This window comes from Schistosoma mansoni, assembly GCF_000237925.1.
Source record: "Schistosoma mansoni, WGS project CABG00000000 data, supercontig 0037, strain Puerto Rico, whole genome shotgun sequence".
Classification (NCBI taxonomy): domain Eukaryota; kingdom Metazoa; phylum Platyhelminthes; class Trematoda; order Strigeidida; family Schistosomatidae; genus Schistosoma; species Schistosoma mansoni.
Window position 1 is genome coordinate 1,314,876 of NW_017386026.1, and position 22,876 is coordinate 1,337,751.

At 33.8% G+C, this 22,876-nt stretch overlaps 1 protein-coding gene across 1 annotated transcript in view; it reads left to right on the forward strand.

Moving 5' to 3' along the window:
• Smp_167520 (protein-tyrosine phosphatase n9, putative) overlaps positions 1-22,876 on the forward strand; it is a gene marked incomplete at its 3' end in the record, with an annotated part of 37,521 nt that overhangs the window by 13,227 nt on the left and 1,418 nt on the right. Inside the window, exons 11-15 of the mRNA XM_018790759.1 lie at positions 248-929; positions 5,717-6,000; positions 11,507-11,585; positions 14,168-14,414; positions 20,353-20,566. Coding sequence (XP_018645998.1) covers positions 248-929; positions 5,717-6,000; positions 11,507-11,585; positions 14,168-14,414; positions 20,353-20,566 — 1,506 coding nt within the window. The remainder of the gene's footprint in view (positions 1-247; positions 930-5,716; positions 6,001-11,506; positions 11,586-14,167; positions 14,415-20,352; positions 20,567-22,876) is intronic.

Sequence of the window (22,876 nt, forward strand, 5' to 3'; positions counted from 1 at the left end):
TAAGTGCTGAGTTCGATCTTTGGTGGGGTGGTTGACGCACACTACTGAGGAGGAGCGGTCCCATATATTAGTGTAGAATAGCTGTCCTGTTCATCCTGATTTTAACTGGTTGTTTGACTACAATCAGTATGTGATACCAACTATTTTGTTTCCGTTTCATTCTATTTGTTTTTTTCTTGCTTTTTCTATTTCATCAACTAAAAAGCGTTTGACTCTAGACTCATTAACACTAGTCATCCGTCATCAGATGTTATCCCTAATTGGGCAGTTGGTCGCCCTCAAGGTGATTCAATTCATCAAGATCATAATTTAATATATCCTGTTGAATTATCATCATCTTCAATGAATAATAGTCAAACTACGGAGATTACTCCATTAAATTCATCATTAAGTTATTTGGTTACTTCAGGTTATGATAAATGCAATGAATGGGACGTAGAAACTCATTCCTCTTCTTCTTCCTCTTCTCTTCATCGTACCACTAATAATACAACAGTGTCTATTGATTCAGCAATCAATAATAATCATAATACATGCAGTGATAATCATCGAGATGCATTATTATCATCATCAATAGAAAGACAAAAGATATACGATGAAATTGATGCAAATATGATTGAAATTAATAGTACAACTTCTAGCAGTGATGATGTTTCAGCTAGAAATGATGAAGGCGTAATCGATGTAGTTGTTAATGATGATGATTTCGAACCCGAGGAGGAAATAGAAGAGGATAATGATGATGATGAGCAGGAGGATGAAGATGATGACGATAACTTGGAAGTGACTCAAACAATTATTATGCAAGAACATTGGATGAATCCAAATGAACTAGTACAACACATTGAAAATGTCGGTTTGACTGGACTTAATTCAGAGTATAGTGCACTTGTTCAGTTAAAGAATGAATATACGCATATTGCTTTTAAGTGAGTATTTCATTTGTTGTTATTATGTGTACTAATGGATTAGAGTGATTCCCACTGATCTTCCAATATGTACACATGTTATTTGAAATTGTATTTATTAACAACGGAAAATACGTTTGTAGTGTATACGATGGATTCGAGTACATATATGATTAATTACCGAATGGAAATTCTCATAAAAAAAGTTGGAGTGGTATCATTATCAAACGTCTCACTTTATTACAAGAAAATTAGTCATTAGTCACTTAGTAAATAATATATGAAAGATCTAAGATATTTCTTTTTTTAACGTTGGAGTTCCGTACATATGTTTTATTTAAGAGTGGTTGTGTTGTTTTTCGCTTACAGAAAATAGTAAAGCCTCATAATTTGACAGAAAAAGTTTTAGTACGAGTATCTATATATTAGTCACGAGATAACTTATGCCCATCCATCGATGCAATGATGGATGTATGTGTGAAGGCCGAGTATATTGCTCAGAAGACCATTTGGTTACTGCATTCACCTTGTAAGTCATGGCAGCTGAGATTGAAGAATATCTAAAGATTATAGGTATTCAAAAAAGGAACAAGCTATTTTGTTCGGTTAATGGAATTGCCCATCGAGAGAATAATGTCAAGTTTAATCTGAAAGAGATCGTGAATGTGAACTAATTGAGATTACCAGTCCATGTATCTTAATTTATGGCAAGTAGTCGTCCACTCTGATGTATGTAATGTCAGCCGAAATAGCAACAAGTTTTTAAAAATACATGGTATTACTACATTGACACATACTGTTATGCATCAAGAAAGTTATTCTGTACATAAACGTGATTGGTGTAGAAATGTGTAGGCTCTTACGAATTACTTCATAATTTTTGCTCTTCGATTTCATTTATCTTTTGGGCTACATTTTTCTGATAATTATTTTTTACAATTGTTTAGTAATATTTTTCAGATCCTTTAGTTTTAGTTATGTTGGATTTGCTTTCTGCATGATAAACAGTTTAAAAACTTGTATCTTTGCGCATCAGTGCCAGGTCCTACTTTAGTAATTGGTGTTTAAGACAGTTTCTAAGGGATTGGTGATTTTAGTGACAAAAATGAGTTGAGAATTAATTACAAAAGAGATTATCATTTTCTCTGATTGTTATTTACGATGTATCTTAAGTTCAACAAATTAGCGTTGTTTGTTGGTTACAAGTAGTAGGGAGCCGTGCTAGCTACAGGTTTCGTGATAATCGGGACTCATCACAAAGACATACCTGCAATATTGAGAATGTCGTTCAATGTGAGACTCGAAACCGCTTCACTAAGTTTTACATTCTGAGAACCTACTGGTTTATTCAATAATCTCATACAGTATTCACAATTGATTGATGATTGAGTGGTGATCACCGTCATTTTGTATAGTCTTTTAGTGTTAATCAAATTCTATTGACCTATTTGGAATGTAAAAACTAGTCTATGTGAACTCAGATTGCATGCACTGTGTTAGAATGTTAGCAGGTCGGAGGTCACATACGTAGCTCTTCAGTGCTTTCTGATTTTTAATGGTATCCCAACTGCGATCAATCTTCGGTGTATACAACCTTAATAATAATTGATATGCTAAATAAGTAATAAATTTCTTGATTATTTCTTGCAACAGCTGTTCATAACACATCCCATGGATTGTCTTTATATCATGTACAGTTAATCTTTAATTTTATTTTATGACATCTTTGACTGTTTCTTTCCGAAAAAACCGTTACACTCGTGTTGTCAAAGGCATTCCTTATAAAATTTATGTACTATAATATTCGTATACGTAACCTGCATTTTCCTCTGTCAAGCAATCACTCAATTTACTTAATCCGTTCTCCATATCCCCTTTGCAACATCTTATACTCTCTCTCCCCTAGTCTCAATCTTATATTTTTACAATAACGTCGATTATGACCGACATACATAGAGTAATTGTTTTTCTCTAACACTCCGTCCCTCTACTGTTTTCGTTTTTTAATAGTCAACAAGGTTTTTAACAATAATTACTGATCTATTAATTAATAATTAAGTCTGTTCATTATCGTTTTCACAATGTGTGATACTACCATTCTATTTCGTCGTCGCCATCACCCCGCTACCCTTACCACACACTCACCACAACATCTTATTGACATACCGTCGTCATCTACTTAAAAGTATTCTGTGTAAAATTAATTTCTTTTGTATATTTATATAAGAAATAAACACTAAATGTGTGTTTTATTATGCTTTACTCTTTTTAGTTGAAGATTTGATGCGCTTAATTTTTAGAATAAATACTTCTTTCAGATTAGAATGTGCATTATTATCATTATTATTGTTATTGCTGAGTTTGAAAAATTTCTCTTCCAACAACTTATGCATACCTTTTCATATTGTCATATTAATTTCTCTCTCTCACAAGTTTTCTCTTTTTTGATTCTTGTTGCTAAAGTATTTATCATATATATAACGTTGAGACAATCGTCCTCAGTGGCGTAATCACTCCATCCACCCACATATAATATATAAATATTTTGAGATTAACTAGACATTCTATGTTTTGTTTGAAGAGTTGACTTGTCAAATGTAAATTATGTGAACTATGATAGATATGTAAACAAATAAGTAGTGTGGGTGGATGATAAAAAACTGAAAAAAAGTTCAAAGTTATGCCACCTTTATTGGATATATTATTTCAGTCAAATTATAGTGTATAATGACGGGCCAATTAGATATCGAGAATACAGCTTCTTAGTTTTTACGATAGATTCAAATATCAAGTATAACGAACAGTAGAAATACCTTTTTATGCTGCTCAAGATGTTGAAAGTGACTGTGCAAGATTAATTTTTGCCAATATAGAGCAAAAAAGATAGTTTTAAATCTATCAGGCGCTCTGTTCTGTTTTTGTGGATTGTACATAACAGGCGAATCGACAGTCCTCAACTATTAACCTACCGGCACTATATTCTATGAGTGTACTAATCGTATAGCGTCTCTTGTACTTTTGTAAGTGAAATCGATTCATCTTTGTGGTTACAAAGCATTTAACTGATATGAATTCATGATAAAAGTTCTAACTTTTTATCCTAATCCTAAATCCTTAACCCTAACTAAGAGCAATGTATACACTCATAATAATCCGTTCAGGTCCTTATACATGTCCAAGACGACAGATCTAGATTATATAATCTCCATACATAAGTAGGAGTTTTTATGTTGTTTTTCCTTTGATTTACCTACAGGGTAATTTATAGAAGTATTTAATTGATCTATTAATTATGTAAAATCTATTTACCCATTAATGTTGTTTTTTTATCTACTCACAAAAGCTGTTTTCTGATTGATCGTGGATTAGTTGAAGTCAGACATTAACACCGTCGAATGCCGGCTCAGTGGTCTATCGGTTAAGTGCTCTGGCGCGAGACTGGTAGGTCCTGGGTTCGAATCTCGCGGGTGTGGGATTGTGGATGCGCACTGCTGAGGAGTCCCATAATTGGACGAAACGGCCGTCCATTGCTTCCAGGTTTTCCACGGTGGTCTAGCTTCAATTTACTCACGCTTTCAACTATGACCAAGAATTGACTGAAAATGAGTTGTAGAAATATCTTAGAACATTTAAAATTGTAGTGAAAAAAGTCGTACTTTATCATCACAGAATAAAGATGATGGTGTTAAACATACAAAGTGATAAATTATTTCTTCATAAGTCGCATGTAACAAGCAGATCAAATCTGACTAATTCCTAACCTTACATCTTTAAGTAAAATCAATGTGAAGACACCTAAGAAACTACTTTTGTCTTGATAAGGCTTTGAATGGGCACAGATGTCATATGGATAAATTTATGTTATTGTTTTTCACCTTACAGGCAGAGGAACCTACAGAAGGTTTCAATAGATTCTTTTAGTTTATAAAATTTTTGCCATATTGTTATCGTTTCTTTTTTATTCATTTAACCCTTCTTATTTACAAAGGCTTCTGTCCAATTGGCTAGGAACTGGCCTGAAATTTGTTACGGTTTTTGTTTACTAATTGCTCAGGCTCATTTCTATATTTCACTCTTGTCATTGTTTCTTTCGGTATTCCTTTTCTCTAGTTTTCTATGTTTTTTTATTTATTAGAAAACTACTTTTGTCTTTTGTATATCTTTTCAAATGCTACGAAAACGACTCTCATTCTGGCAGCAGCCTTTGATATTCATATAGTATGCGTAAATCAACACCTAATACGTGTCTACACTTGGTCATTTGAAAAAGCTGGAATATAATGTTACACAGTCGCAACCAGCACTTCGGAACACTGTTGGCTTATGTATAAGCTTAAAATATACCTGACCAAGCTATATCCATCAATTCATGAGTAAATTGCCAACTAATGGTTTGAACAATCTATGGATTTACAAATATCTTGGTCAGAATCTGCATGAGAAATAATGAGTTAAGACGTTAGTTGATAGAGGTTAACATCAATTACAGCGCTGCAAATGTTGTCATTCCTTATTTCCCCATCAGTCATTTCCACAGTATCATAGCAAACTCTCAGTTCTAGATTTTGTTAATCCTTTTTGACTTTTTTTCTATAATTTATTTTCATCTTTTCTTTGCTGTCGGTATATTGTACGTTGACTTTAGTTGTACTGACGTGAAATCTAGCAGCGTAAATTGATACTTTTTAATCAGATGTTTTCGTATCTCAACGAAGTGTTATTCCGTCGTATTCGTTTTATTTTTTCATTCTATTTCACTTATTTTTCTGTCGTTTTATTTTGTTTTGTTATTCACACAAATATTTCAGGCATATACTTAATCGGAGTAAAAATCGTTATTGTGATGTGATTTGTCATGATGCAACACGTGTTTATCTCCAACCATTATTATTATCGTCGGATATTTCCAGAATTTCCACTAGTCGTAGTGATGAAGATCCGACAGTATTATGTAATGCTCAAAAATCCCTTACCGCACGTCTTCATCGTACACATTCAGCACCAATATCAGCGCATACATTAGTAAAAAATTATATTCATGCTAATTGGGTTGATGGTTATCGACAGAAAAACGCTTTTATCTGTACTCAGGGTATGTGAAGTTTCGTTTGCAATTTACAATTGTTCCATGTAATAATTTTTTTATGTTTATAGGAAAACCATTTGCAGCTTCTTATTTAAATTTTTGTGTTATTAGTGAAGTCGCAAGTTAAGTATTAATAAAAGCCACGACTAAGATGTTTACAGTTCATCAAAGTTTGTTTTTTATTTATTTAACCAAGTTATAATTATGTTTGCATATATATTTATGTATCACACTGTTATGGATCGAAATTCATGCAGTTCTCTTAGATCCGCCACTCTCGCTTTATTTAATCGGTAATTCATCACCGTGAAACATGTAGCCAGTGTTCAACAGTGCAAGTCACCTCTCACTTTAGACCGGCCCAGGAAAAAAAATCAAGATGAATAAGAAACATAGGTTGAAAAATTATATCGGTGACAACGAAAATCAAAATGTGATAAACTCAGTTCAAAAGGATAACTTTGAATAATAAAATAACACCCAACCCAGTATTTTTAAAAAAGTAGCGAATAGTTGTAACTGTAACCGACTTTATACCATTTTAATCCAATGTCTGGAACTGTTGATTACTATCATTAGTTGGGCCGTAACCAGGAAGTTGAAACCTATTTACTCAGCTAAGATCATCAGATAGCATTCGTCAAAGATCGATCTCAGTTGAGGTAACGTGGAAAACCGGGAAGTACCCATCATGAAATACCTTGTCTGTGCGTAATTATCGTAACCAGTGTTTAGAGATTTTGGGTGACATGGCTCAGGATCGTTCCCAATAGTGCATTAGCATTCGCTCTTTATCTTTGGTTTCTGAGACCTGTAATCTTATGACCCTTCTTTTTTCCTATTGCTGTTATACTACTGCCTTTACTCATACTATTTATACTACTTTAGGATTTGTCTTGATATAAATTTATCTCGCTGGGTTAATATGGTAAGGCAACTTCAGGTTCTACGTTACATATAACTAACTGACTAGTTGACCATCTGTACACACCCCCGGCCACAGCAGTGTTTAAACTCAGGACATTGAGTTCTCGTTTTAAACACTTAATCATAAGGACCGCTTGGTTGGCACCAACTGTTACAATTTTAACCTCAATCAGTTTTGCGAAATAGCGTGATCACCTAATCATATTTGTCGACATGTCTGAGTTCCACTTGTCACGGCTATCACAAATTAATCAAGGTTTGAATAAGTGTTCATCTTGAGAACTTTAGATCTTGGGTTTGTTCACTAGCGAGCTTGTTTGTTCTCAATCCTGAGAAGTCCTATGCTCGGATGAAACAGCTGTTTAGTGCTCTCTGCCTTTCAATTTGCCTCAAATGAGACCAATGTTTAACGACTCATTACTCACAAATTAAACTGATCTCTACTACATCTCTTCAATTAATAAGTGACATTTATTTATTGTGTATAATTGCTTATAGTATTAATGATACCGTTTTTTTCATTGTTGATTAATTGACCGTGTTCATCAATTTTGATTTCTTTTTTTATAAAAAAATTTGTTTATGTTTTCAACTTTTACAGAAGTTTTTCTTTTACATTTGTTTATTTTATTCTGATTGATCTTATCAATGAATCAGTAACACAAACTATTGTCTATTTTACTGAATTGAAAATGTACATTTTTGTATATGCAGGCTAGCATTATGCAGTTGTGTGTGTTATAGATTTCAAAAGACACTTTTTTTAAATTGCTATACCTAGATGATAGACAGAATTAAAATATTGACTTCATCTGTTTTATATTATACATATTGTTGTTGAAGCCTACGTTATATTATACATATGTAATTATATAAAGTCTTATAATCACTGAGAAGGCCCTCAAATGCCCTGGTACGGCCGAGAGTGGGGAGAGTCCGCTCTCCCTCTCCAAATGGCCACGCATGTATAGCCACTGCCACAGAAGTCCTACTCACTGCCTTCTCGTGGCGGCGGTGTTGTTCAAGAAATTGAGAAGACGAAAAGCGAATGCCCGGAGCTTTAACCGGGTTGGTGGACACGGAATATCCACCTAGGGGAGTTGGAATACCCTGATTCCAAACCAATGATGGGCATGAGCTCCAGTTTCCTGAGGGAAAAAATGGCGTATGAATCAATCGTTGGTCACCGGCTACCATCGGACTACATCTCCTCACGATGCTCCACTGTATGATTTAACTGTAATGATGTGATCCATACTCTTTCTCAGTTCTCTTAAAGCATTTCCTTACATAACATAATCATGTAATTAAGCTTGTAATAAATTTTTTTATATCATCAAGTTGAAAAAAGATTGTAATATTGTGTGGCTAGTTTCCGGCAACCAAGTGATGTGACAGAAAGAAAAAGCACTTTTTCAGTTGTTTTTGAGGTTCTTGTGATCGGACCGTAACCGAAGAGCAACTACATAGGTCTTGTTCGAGTATTGATCTATTCACCTTAATTGTCTATCTAGTACTAACAGCCTCCTGTTAACCAATAACACGATGACAACTAGAAAACTTCAATACTTAATGATTATTAGTTGAGAATGCAGTTCTGCAACGGTTGCTCACCTGAAAGCTAGAATAGATTACAAACAATCTGGTAGAAACTTCTAATTAAACAGTTTAAATTTCTGAATCATCCATGCAATAAAGTAGAGTAAAATCCTGACGTTATATCAACTTAGTTAGAAATTTCATGGTGGCCGTACTGCGTCATGATTTAAAAAAAACTCAGTAATAGGACTGTAATAGATTAACGGTAACTTAGTTACGGTACAACATATAACAACAAATTAAACATCACAAAAAAGCTTACAAACAGGAGAATCCAAAAATACACTAACTTAAGTATTGAGTAATCATACCTTAAAAATACATGCAATAACCCCAAGTAGGACGGTTCCAAGAGTTCAATATCACTTCATATATATCCCGTTATATCACAAAGTTAGATGTGACAAAATCAAGACTTGGCATCATTCCATGAAGACATTAATTATTAATCTGTGACATATTGGTAGTTAGGCGATATTGTATCCGAAGAAGAATAAATTACGGGTAACTTCTGGGGACTATTTATGGACTCTTACTGTATGCATAACTACCAAGTAGCTAGATTATATATTTTTATATTTCTCATATTATGAGTCTTCATTTGACCTATTGGCTACTATTATACGATTTACTATTCTTAAGTGATCCTCAATCTGTAAGTTATATTATCTCACACTCACAACCACTTTTGGCTTGATCCTGTATAATTGTTATTCCGCACTTTGTGGTATGATGCGGTCTGATTTTCTTGCGTATGAACTGCATATATCTGAAATACATGATTCAAAAAGTAGAAGCTAAGATTGTGTTATGGACTCAAGCGTGCAGGGTTAGGCAAGACGAACCAATAAGGACTCAGAGATTCACTCTAGGCTGCTTGTAATGGTTAACGCGTCTTTGGTTTGCACAGTGCCAAGGTCATATAGATCGGCGTTCTAATTGGCGATTTAGTCACGTGAACATATTAGGCAGACTACTACCTGGTTTGGATCTGCGATGACCAGAAAATTATGGTGATAGATCTCATAATACGTTGTAATAGTCCAAATACATTCGTTCTTTGTCTTTCTCTAAATTTTAATTTTTAAAATGATCTTATACTTTGCAATTCTATGAATCCACCCTTTCTTCTTGAATTATTATATTGCCTGTTTTTTAATCTTTTGTACTACTATCTCTGTACTTGTCCCAATTATTTCATCGCGCTGTAGTTAAGTAATATGATGTGACAACTTGAACCTATGTATACATGTAGTTCAAGTTCTCCGTTGCTTATCGCTGCTGATTGATTGACGGACCAACTCTCTGACTATGGTAAAAATATTCAGAAAATATTTTTTAATGCTGATTGATTCTCATAATCAGTTACAAAATTCACTTGGTTATTTTTTTTCTTTTATATTTAAGATTTAATTAATTAACTAATTATTGATTAGTTACTTACTCATTGTTAGTCTGTTCCTAAAAACGGATTGTTGGTTGAAAATACCTGCCATTGGTTGTTTTGATGATAATTACACAATAATCTGATTTATTGAATTGGTTAAAGTCAAGTTAAGGTTACTTATATTTAATAATTTCTGCCAACTAGTTACATTATAAGTGTTTTTAACGTCTTCACCAATCACGCGTTAACTATTAAGGTTAGTGTGAAGAAAAGTTAGCTTACTGATATCGAAGTATTTGACTTTCAACAATAGAACCTCAGGGTTTAAATCCTTATCCACCTTTTTGGTGAATACATGTCCGTGAATTTATAGAATGACTCCCTATCAATGTTTAATGTGTATGTAATATCTAGCATTCTTCTATTTATTAAGTAATTAAATGCTGCATATTAAAGGATTATTTTCACTGAGGATTTAATTTCATGCTCTCACTTTCCTTTTACTTACTTTTTTCATCCGGAAAATTCGAATGTGCTACAGTAGCGTGTTTATAAAAGATATTTGTAGATATCTTTAAATGATTCAAGCACAATCTCCTACGAGTTACACTCTTCCATGCATTACTGACCCACCAAATGAACAGAAAAATTCTTTAAAATACATGATATTGCTCTTTTATTGAACATTGAGAAAAAAATTTTATCGTCATACGTTATTGGCTTGGTTTTGGCACTTAGCTAGTATTAGTAGCTCTCTCTCATACACGCAATATGTATACTTTTAAGTTAAGTTGATGGACTCGTACTTGTAACATGTTTTTAGTAGTTTTCTATGTTTTAAATAATACCACTGTTATGGTCACCTGTTTCATTCAGTTATAGGGACACACTCTTCCTTATGTTTGACCGAACAAACTTCAAAAATCCAGTAAGACTAAGAATCCCTACAACGCTTTATTCCACAGGCGGAATCAACATGTACATAGTCCATTGATAATTGAGGGGGGAGTGATACACATAAATTAATGTAACTGGTGGCTTAAAATAAGCGTATGATTCGCCTACTTAAAATAGCCTGTCAACGTTTTCGTTTCTCAGTCCTTTATTACTATGAGACTACAAATGCCTAAAACCACCCGACTCATCACCTCAGCATCACAGAGGTTGGGTTTTCCTCTTCAGTTTTAGATGTTGTGACTTCAAACTAACTATTATTTGTTATCTTTCAACTATCTGTGCCTATTTACTTGTCACAAAAATAATCATAAGCTCATTCCTCATATTCTTTAAATAATCAAGCAATTTAAGAAGGCGGAGGTTTCCCGCAACGTTTCACTGTTGCATCCACTTTCCTGATTATTTAGAAAATACATTCTCCATATTAGTTTGTTTTCAGTTTACTAGAAATTTCATGATCTTACTGTGTAGTTTATGATTCACAGTAGAGCTATCGTGGAAATATTACAAGAAAAATAATGGTATTTTCTCCGGCTACATAATTATCACGTTGTAATCAATCTCCTGCCATATGTATTTTTCTAATTATATTATTTTTCTTACGCTCTAAATTTATTTTTTGTTACTTCCTTTAAAATTTAGGTCCGTTATCTGAAACTGTAGGTGATTTTTGGCAGATGATTTGGGATTATCACTGTCCTATTATTGTCATGATCACAAGGTAAATCTGATGCTTGCAATGTACTCTTACTATATAATATATATAAGCCGTTTATTTTGTTTTGTAATATAGCCGAATTCAGTTTTCATACACAATGGTTTTCTTTGTCATCATGAAGAGAGCGAATGCAAAATTTTTTAAGCAGAATAACTTGAATTTATTTTATTTCGTTTGCTTCTCCCCATCAGCTGCTGTCAGTCTGTAGTATTTAAAAACCATGATTACGAAATCAGTTAATAGTATGTACTCAAATGAGTTTAGTTAGAGGCCGTTTTGAAGATATCAGTATGATATGGTAAGGATGTAAATAAAGTTAACAGACTGAATAAAATGTTGCAAATATTCTATAACATTAATAGTAATAAAAAAAACAAGAACCTAGAAATAATTGGCCACATGATGAAGAAACGCTAGTAGTCAGTAATGATAGAACCAGTAAAGTTCACGTAATTAAGATAAGATTACTGATCTAAAAGTCGAAAAATAACTCAATAATGCGGTCAACTGAAAGATTTAAACATAATTTTGTGAATTTCATTTAAATCACGAACCGATTTAAGTCAAAGGTAACGATTACTAACCTGGAAGGACTGTAATGAAGAAATGTTTTTATTATCAAAACATAGAAAAGCTTAACAATTATCTCTTTTTAGGCATAAATCAAATTTCGGACGCCTGATGGCGACGGCTTCAGAGAAATCCAGAATACTGTTGGTAGGCTTTTTGTGAATGACCTTGAGAGATTTCAAGGTATCTACCCGGTGCCCTATGTTCAACAAATGTTTAGTGATTGCTTTATTTAAATTAAATATTACACGTTGTAAGCAGCTGATGAGAACTAAACTAAATAAAATGGATTCATATTATACTGTTTAAATCTTTGTTTTCGTACTTTTCAAGATGATAAAGGGAACTATATGTATAAAATTCTTCAAAATACGTCTCTCTGCACGCTCATTCACATCACTGAATTGTTTGGTGGTAGTATGTTGCAGAATATTATGAGAAGTGACTTCAGTCAAGTTTTATAATTAATGTTTAGAGCCATATTGTTTTCTCCGTCAATTTGTAAAAATATTGCTTCCTTGTAACATAGGCGAATACAGATTTGCTTTGCAGTTAAATGATTAGCCTACATCTTGTGCCACAACTGGTGAATAGTGACTTCCAACTATTTTAAGTGATTCTAGAATAAAGAAAATTAAGTTTTTCACGCGAACTAACCAAGGTGATAATTAATCTTATCAGCTTTCAGAGTTCAGGTCATTTTTATTTAGTTTGAATAAACAATAACATGTAGATCGGAGGCTTATAAAAATTATTCAATTTGAAATAAAGCTTACATCATGAACACAGACTTTTAGAGAGACAGTTACAGGATATCAACTCCAACTGTAACGCAGTTGTCACAATGAATAACGTTAATGCATACACCCTACTGAAAAGTAGTCTCACTTGCTCAAATGAAACAGTTGTCTTCAATGCTTCCTAATTTTTAATTTTTATCTTGTTGAGATCAATAAATAATATAAACTAATCTTCGAAAATTTCCAGGATTCAAAACGTGTTATAAAAGGAGTTACGGTAGTTGCTTTAATGATGATAATTCGATTGCACACTAATTTACATATTCTGCACGATGTTTTCCATTGATTATGAAAGTTTATCATCTTCTGTTCCAAACTAAAAAATTTTTAACTGGTTAACTAAAAAAATTGAAATATAAATAGTAAATAGTGACGTTTTTATGTCAGTTTTAATTGGTGGTTGTAAGCATTTGAATGTTTCAATGCTAATTCATGCACGTAATTTATCTTGTAACTTGCTTTGTCTTTCAAGCAGGTAATACCTTGATCAAAAAAGTTTATGGCCGATCTACTCTCTTTAATCGTTCAGCTTTTTTTTATAGAAATGAGCGTTGTAAGATTCGTTAAGTAATAATGTCGTTGTTGTTTCAGATGTATGGCTAACTATTCAACTTATCTTAATATTCATATATTTTTCATGGCTATAAATAAAAGTTAAATGTAGTGATTCTATTTTTACGAGGACGAAGTAAACCAGCACATTGGTCGTACGCTTGAAAGTATGGATGGATGTTGTTATAATGTACTTACCTAAATAGAATCGATAGCTTAATAGTGAAAAACCAGCTTTTACAATCAGTAGTAGATTGTGAGTCCGAACCCTCTGTACATCTACTTCAGCTTGAACGACCAGATGATATCACAAGGACCCATGGAAAGACTTATTTATTTGAAAGGTTGCAAATGCTGACATCCATTCAGAAATAGGTTGCTCCAGTTTGATAGACTTAAATTCAATCAACTCACAGTTTATTTGTGATGATAATCTATCAGCGATCGCGTAGAATCAAATTTAAATTCCGCCTTATTAACTTAATTTTGGTTACAAGTTGATTGTTTACAAGTAATACATCGATTCCATTATACCATGTATGATTTTAAATATAAACGGTACTAAAGACATTCTGTTGCCAAAAGTCATCGTTAAAATGGGGATTTTTGCATCCGTGATAGTGATATCATTTTATTATTGTATTTTTTTATATCTTACATTAGAATTCTTGAAGCTCAACGTTCCAAATGTTACTTATATTGGCCAGATGTTGAAAACCAAAAACTCTATTTTAGTTCTAGCCACACAGGTTGTCTCTATGCTCCTACTTCATCTGATCGATCAAATAATAGCTTTTCGAAATTTAGTAGTAGTAATAATAATGTTACTCCGGATTTTTTAATTGAAAATGTCAAATGTGAAAGTAATGGGAATTTCGCTCAGACAACACTACGAATAACACATTTACAGGTTAGTAATTGTTGCTTTTTCCCTTTTTCCTTTCAAATGATATGATCTTTATGCCCTAACATTTTAGGCATGAAGCAGTGATCAGTTAGGGTTATATCATAGAGTATTAAGCAGAATTGGTAAATTGATTGATGAAGTTGTAAACTTTTACTTACTGAAGCGATTGGGATATGTGCTATTAATACCCGACCACTGGCTACCTTGATTTGAGATGTTTGTCAATGTAGAAGTAGATAATGAGAAAGTTAAGGCCACTCAAACCAGAACGTGACGCTAGTGTATGAAGTCATTAACTATTCATCTGGGCCATGTCGGTAAATGCAGATTATCTGGTTTGGTCATATGAAATAACAGGATACAGTTGGCATGGCGCATATGCACTGATTTTATCTTCCTCTAAATCTTAGATCCTAGTATTTCTTGATATTTGCTGATCTTTTCTAACCATGTTTAGTTCTCATTGTTGTTTCTACTACAATTGTTTCGATATTTTTGCTATTTATTGTGTTAATCTTATCTCGTTGTGCTGTTGTGTACTACAACTACTATATATGTATATATATGCATGCTCAAGCTGACTTATTAATTGACTGACTTGTACTTCAACTTCAGACGTATTGTTTATGCTTAATATTACACTTTTATTTTAATAAGTGTAGCGGGGACATACTGATCTGTCCATTCAACTGTCAGTCATAAGGTTGCCGATTCAAACTTGACTCGACCTATTTAAGTTATACAGACAGATTGTTTCACGATCCCATTCACCCGATTTTGATCCAGTTGATAATGAACCATGACATAAATCAACATCAGTCCAAATTATTCTCTACACATACCTGACAACTAGGTCTGATGTTTATTTTATGGTTTACATGTAAAACTGACCTTATTTAAACTATCATTAACAATCGTGAAGCACTGGACAGCTGCTTCGTCTTGATATCCGATTCCTCGTCAGTGAGCACTCACCAGCCTAGCGGGAACTGAACCCAGGACCTTCTAACCTCGCAGCAAATGCTTAAACTCTAGACCACTGAGCCGGCATCTAATGGTATACGATTTCTAAACTCATTTAATTTACAATATCGTGCGCCCATTAGCCAGTTCTCAATAATATTTGTCCCATCGTTTACATGGTTGAACTCCACTTATCATGGATTCTCACTAGAACTTCGAAAACTATCAGCGTTAGTCACTGATGAGGACATTATTATTCTTATTGTGATAGATTTGTGGGGGGTTTTGAATTCTATACTTCATATAACCGCTGAAAACCAGGAGACATTGGACAGTTGCTTCATCTTATTATGTTCACTTTGTCTGTTCATACTTTGGATTACATCGGAATTCGGATCTTCCAAAAATATGATTATATATGGATGGGATATATGATATTATTCAGTTGCTCATCCATTTCTTTTGCTCAAACAAAACCTCACAGCGTCAGCAGATATAACTGTATTTATCGAACCGATCAATATAAACTAAATACTTGTATTATCATGTATGTTTGTTTTATGTGTATGTACTGACAGGGAGTTCCTTTTTTGGCTCTGACATGCCGTCTTTATATATGAAAAAGATGAAAATTTTCTTATACCCGCATAAATACTTTAACTAATAAATAGCTGAAGAGTCTTGATTTTCAATCAATAAGCTTAAATAGTCGATTTTTTTGTTGTCCTTCAATATTGTGCCTGTTTGGTTTATCATCAACCAGCATAATCTTGTTTAATATATAAGTGTATGTGTGTGTTTGTGATCAAATAACTTCACATCACGTTTGTAAGTTCAAACGGAAATGTTGGAGATTTTTAAAAGTGTCATATAAACATATAGACAGGAAAAACTGTGTGTATGGGAATGGCTGTGGCGTTGACAGCTGATTATCTCAAGATTTAACTGTTCCCTGTTCTTGTAGACATTCAATATCTAGCTTACATCGTAAACTGACTCTAGCTAGATAAGCATTGAACACCAGAAAGCACTAGATCTCTAAAGCATCCTAACGTAGGACTTCTTTTTCTTGGTTATATTTTTGTCTGAGTCTTAGATGCATATCACAGATAAGGTTTCATAGTAAGGCTCTACAGATATCGAGTCCACCCTGGTTTTGTGGTTAGATTCTGTTGTGTCTGGTAAATTAGCTAATCAGAATTCGAATTATAATGTTTTTTTTCGCTCCACGTATGTTTAATCTATAGCCTGTAGTCCCTGGTCTTGACCGATGACGCGTTCTGACCAACGCAATTAGTTTTAGGATGACGTATGCTTCACTCCTGTTTGTCTACCGATTTGCATGCCTGGGCTAGCTATTATTACATTTCAATCACCCAGCGTCTATCTTAAGACTCGTTAAGTTATACACACGGACTATCAGACGTCACAGTACACCACATAAGCACTCATGCGTCAAACACATTTACTCCATGAGTGTGACAGAAAGTGAAGCAACTAGTAAGTAATTAGTTAGCAGTAATTAAGTTAATAAGTCCACTGAAAGCTTGCAATAAGGAGATTATAAAAATACAATAATACAGTTATCTACCAATTAAACAATAAAAATATAAATGATCGTAAATTGTAAATTAGTCCCAAGAGTTACACTTTCTTCATTATTCTATGGTGTTAAGTGCGTATTAAAAAAATTTCCACTAACCTCTTGTCTAAATAATAATCATACTCTCATCAGTGAATAATTTGAGAATTCTTAAAGTTCTATCAAGAAACGGTCTACAGTGAAGTTCATTAATTTCCTGTATGAGAGAATTATTACTGATTTCAATGTACAATGTTTGCACAATATTGCAAATTAATTGGTCTTGGAAGTTTAAACCCTGGAAGTTCAATTAAGCATTTTAAATGTTTTATGTTTGATCATGAGTCAATTGAAGCTAGACCACCATGGAAAACCTGTGAGCACTGGATGGCCGTTTCATCCTGTTGTGGAACTCTTCAGCAGTGCGCATCCACGATCCCGTCTCACGAGATTCGGACCCAGGATCTATCAGTCTCGCGCTCGAGCACTTAACCGACAGACCACTGAGCCGGCATCCAACAGTGTTAATGTCTAAATTCAACCAAATTTGTGAACATCAAAATAATTATTTGATTAACCACTCAAAATAATAATAATGTTTATTGGTTTTTGGTTTAATGTTGATTACATTTTTATTAGAAATAAATTATTATTCACCAATTAATTAAATTACTGTTTATAAAAAACAAACATTTTTCTTCTTGCGTAATTGGTTCATCCTCCAGTATTATTGCACAGTGAATAGATAATAATTAGTTACACTATCAACGCCCTTTTCAATCTATTTTTGAAGGACTTTTCCATGCTTTAGTGTGTGTGTGTTTGTTTATGTTCAGGTTTTCACACAAGTGATCTGTGTATGTATGTACAAGTGTGCTACAAATTCTCTCTGCTGTTCTCCTTCTTCTTTTTCATTTGAAACAACTCATCCTATATAGTTTTCCTCTTCGTTTCTGCGTCTTGATTTGGGATTCATCGATTTCTCCCTTTCGCACACGCACGTTTCAAACCATTTTCTAGTATTTTACTTTCAATAAATAGATAAATATAACTTCGATTCCGCATTTTATTTCTTTTTGCCTCCTCTTCAAATTACTTCTTATTCCTAACTTTTTCTTAATCCTTTTCTTAAATTCGCTTTATACGATTGTTCGTGAATGATCATGTTGTTTGTATGATGATTATTATCTTTCACTATTTTTCCTTTTTTCGCAATAAAAAAGACCAATTTAACTTTTTATCTGTAAATAGGCTTGGTTACTTTATGTTTGTATGTAAGTTTAGGGTAAAAGTGACTTTTTCCGGGCCGACAAGGTGTGGTTAATTCTGTGATAAACCATCAGTTTATTACATAATTATTTCGTTGACTGAAATAAAATCCAAGTTAAACAAACTAATTCACCAGGTACTTGGATATGAACCACACTCTGAGCCTGAGCGCTAATAATACTACCCGGATGTTCAAACTGAAGTATATGGGTCGGGTTTCGAATCTGGTACTTAGTGGTTGGAAGTCGGCCACCTTATCCATTAAGTCGCCACTCAACTGAGATAGATATTTTATATATGGATATGATATATTTATTACCCTGTTGCCATCTTCCTAATGGCCTATGTTGTTAAGAGTCGGTCATCATCAATGGAGAACTTAACACATATATATATGCTTTGGCCGAAATTGCCATACCACATTCGCTATATGAGAGCTACTTAGATGTTAGATGAATAACAAAGGAATCGAAGTAATGTTGGATCAGAATTAATGAGAAAATATTGAACACAGAGAAATATATTTAATAAATGCACAACAAAATGATATGTACAGTGGATTACTAGGTGTCAAGATTTAAAGGAAAATAAACAGTAAATAAATTTGCAGTATTATGACAGATTCTTAACTCTTTCTCACAACGTCTCTAACCAATGATCATATGAACCCCAATCAGTTATTATGGTCCTACAATCATGGCTTAGGTCAACAGTCAATGACTTCATGAACCGCCGTCATGTCTTTGGCCAACCGTTGCTAGCTTTCTTACAACAACGAGCATCACTCGTCGAGGTAGGCCATGGTTCGGAGTATATAACATGTTCTGACCAGTACAGTCGATGAAGACTCACAACTTCATCAACCAATTTACTCTTTTGCTACTATGCCACGCCTAATCTTAATACTACTCTTTCGTTTGGTTCATGAAACGGGAGTAGTGCCTAAAAGCAAAAAGAAAAAACAAAGTAGATGTTAAAAAGTTCTGGCCTAGTCACAAAGATTATGTGATTTGATATAAGACCAGATGATTGAGAAGACTTCAGGTCTAATCATTCTAAAGTACAAGTAGTCTGCGGGAAGGAACTGTAAGTTTTGTCTAAAGATTGGTGATACTTATTGAACTGTATCGTAATAATCTTTTTGCTTTACATACTTGGTAGCATGTTCTACTGCTAATTGCTTGTAATGTCCTCTCTGTAGGTCACCTTAGTGTCCTGTAAGCATCAGTTTCTTTTTTACTGCGGTGGTTTTAATATGAAAGTATAATGTGTGCAAATTAACATTTACTGTGCCACATTCAATTTGTATATCTGTAAATCATTATTGTTTATCATATAAAAAACCAAGTGTCAGGCTCCATACTTATTATGTGAATAAATAAACATAAGTGATTTACAAGCGAAAAAGGTTTTACTAGAATGTAAGTATTTGTTTTACCAGGTGTCATAAATTAACGAAAACTAAACCATCTCTGTGCTAATAACGGTCTTATAAATTACCTTTTTTCAATGTTTTATGTTTATCCAGCAAAGTAAATGATTCATTACTATCTGAGTTCAAGTTCGTTTCTCTCAGAAATTGTATAATTCAACAACAATTCTGCCTTTTTATACATTCATTTTATGTTTCTGAGTGTTATTTTCTCTGAGCTGAATGATTTATTTCTGCTCTTGTAAAAACTTGCTTCTTGGAGAAGTTCTCTTATCTCCAAACGATGAGAAACATGCTACGTTCTTATGTTTTTAAGATAATCGAGAATATTTTTATGCTCAAGTTGAAGATTTTAGAAGTGTTGTGTTATATAAGTTGCAACTCAAAATTTACTATCTTGATTTACATTCCCCATCAAATGAAGGTTATAAAAACGCATCATACTTCTTGTTGTTTGAAAATGGTCGAACTTCGCTAAGAAATAAGCTTCTACTAAAATAATGCAGTTCAATGAACACAATACCTCCAGCATCCTCACCTTGAGCTACAAATATCGTTTCGTTTTATGTCGCATAGCTCGTTTTTTTTAAATAGAAAAATTACTACTTCACCGATGAGAGTTTAAATTGTTTATTTCTACTCAAATCTTGTTGTTATTATTATTTCAAACCAACACCTTTTATTTGTTGTTTTAGCTACACGAAGTAAGAACTGTTGAACATTTTGCTTTCTTTTCATGGCCTGATCATGGTACACCTCAAACAACTGAAGGTTTACTAGATTTACTCACTTCTGTTCAATTGACTTATTTAAATGAAATTGAAAAATTGGGCTATAAATCTTATGAAGATCAGAAAACTCCACCTCCCCCAGTCGTTGTACACTGTAGTGCAGGAATTGGTAGAACAGGTAAGTGGTTTGATCTATCTATCTATCTAGCAGTAGAACATACTACCAAGTATATAAAACAAAAGGATTATTATGATAGAGATCAATAAATATAACCAATCTTTAGACATAAAACTTACAGTTCCTTCCCATAGATTACTTTTTCGGAATAATTTATATCTGTAATGACTAGCGTCCGAACTTGTGTGAGATGTTTAATATGTACTACTAAGAAATCCCAAAATAGTTTCGAACAGCTGCTTAGTATTTCATTATTTTAAATATTAATTGTAGAGATATTCATTTGTCCGCTAGTTTTCGATTGTTCAGTTTTATGAGGAGTATTTAGGTGCGATCATTGTCTACATTTCAAAATAAAGACATACAGAATAATAGTAATACATATCAACTTAATTGTGGATACATCAAAATATTATCAAAGAGAAGTGCAAACAAACACGATAGTGAATGAATCAACCCGAATGTTACAAACCCGAAAGGGAAAACGTTTAATTATTGTTTCCGAATTCATAAGATCATGTAAATTGATTAGATACTCGTTGACCAACAGATTAGATTAAACACTATGAATGGATAATGAGTATGATTATTTCTCTCTTCTAGTATCTTTACGTCTCGTTGAATCGTAGAAATATCAGATGATAGTTATTATTTAGCATAATTAATAATTATTTATTTGAACACATGAACATTGGTACAAGGGGGCACCAAGTACATATGCGTCACACAATAACAACCGGTTTGTGAAGAGATAGAGAATGTAAAGTGAGTATAATAAATAGAGGAACAACGAACAGAAATTAGTGTTACAGCAGGATCGCCACTGGCTTCTATTCTGAGCCATGTTTGACAACGTCTCTGACCACTGTATTGTATCATTTCTAGGATTGCAACCAGGGAGTCGTGAAGAACCAACAGAAGCCAGTTCTGTATATCTTTTCATACCATGACACCATGTCATATACTGACCACCTCTCCGCTTTCTCTAACCAGTTCTAACGTCGGCCAATAATTCACGAAGTGGGATTCTCTAGGATGACATCCGTAGGACATGTCCAAGCCACCAAGTCGATTATTTCCATACGTATTGAGACATGATAAAATTACAACAAAGAAAGATTTGATTAGTTTACACTGTATGGTTCATCAGTTAAATTGAATTATTATTATTATTATTATTATTATTATTATTATTATTGCCCCCAAATGATTATTATTGCCCCCAAATGCCCTGGTACGGCCGAGGGTGGTGTTGTGTCTTTAAGCCCAGCTAGTTATCGCGTGATTTATTCGCCAATCGAAATACGACTTATCCAATCTTAGTACTATGCTAAACCAATGACGTTCGACCGGTATGAGCAGCCTGGTGTCCCTAATGATCCTTTGTCCTCCTAGCCCGTCCAGAACACCAACAACAGCTTCCACTATGCGAATCAAGTATTTCAAACATACTTGGTTTATAAACCAGCCAAATAGACCGCATCATACCATAAAATTGGAAATAACATTTTTACAAGATCAAATCAAAGGGTTGCTGTGAACGTGTGAGACGGTAATCAATAAACTGCACATAACATAAGAACAGGGAATCGTATAATAATAATCTGTCGGTTAAAATGCTTATAATAAGAGGAATATAGATATGCATAATCCAGTTATTGAACAGTTATACAATAGGAATATATATATAATATTAGTCCATTAATAGTTCTCAGAAGTTAGCCGCAATTTAATCTTCACTAGGATATAACAGGTGGGGAGAGTCAAACCTCTCTCTCGAAATACTCTCACATGGGCACGCGTATACAGTCACTGTCACGAAAGTCCTACTCGCGGCATTACTGTTGTTTACGAAATTGAGAGGACGAAAAGCGAACGTCCGGCGCTTTAACCGGGTTGGTGGACACGGAAAGTCCATCTAGGGGAGTTGGAAAACCGTGATTCCAAACCAATTGTGCACATGGGCTCCAAGATCCTTATGGGACCAGTGACGTATGAACCTATTGTTGATCACCGGCTACCATGAGACTGCATTTCCTTACGTTGCTCCACTGCTTTGTGGATCAGACCTTTAGGTCGAAGGCTCCTGGTGTGGCCCCCTAAGAAAACCACCTGCTTCTGTTTGAGCACCCGAGCAGTGTCACATTCCACACACAGAGATCAAGTGACTTGTGTGGCACATATGTATTCGGTACCCCTTTGAACCAATCTTTGTGTTCATATAAATAGATAAATCGAAATTTGAAGTAAATAAGATTATACTTCATTGACACAAACAATCTAAATCACTGTTGGTATCTAATTAAATCG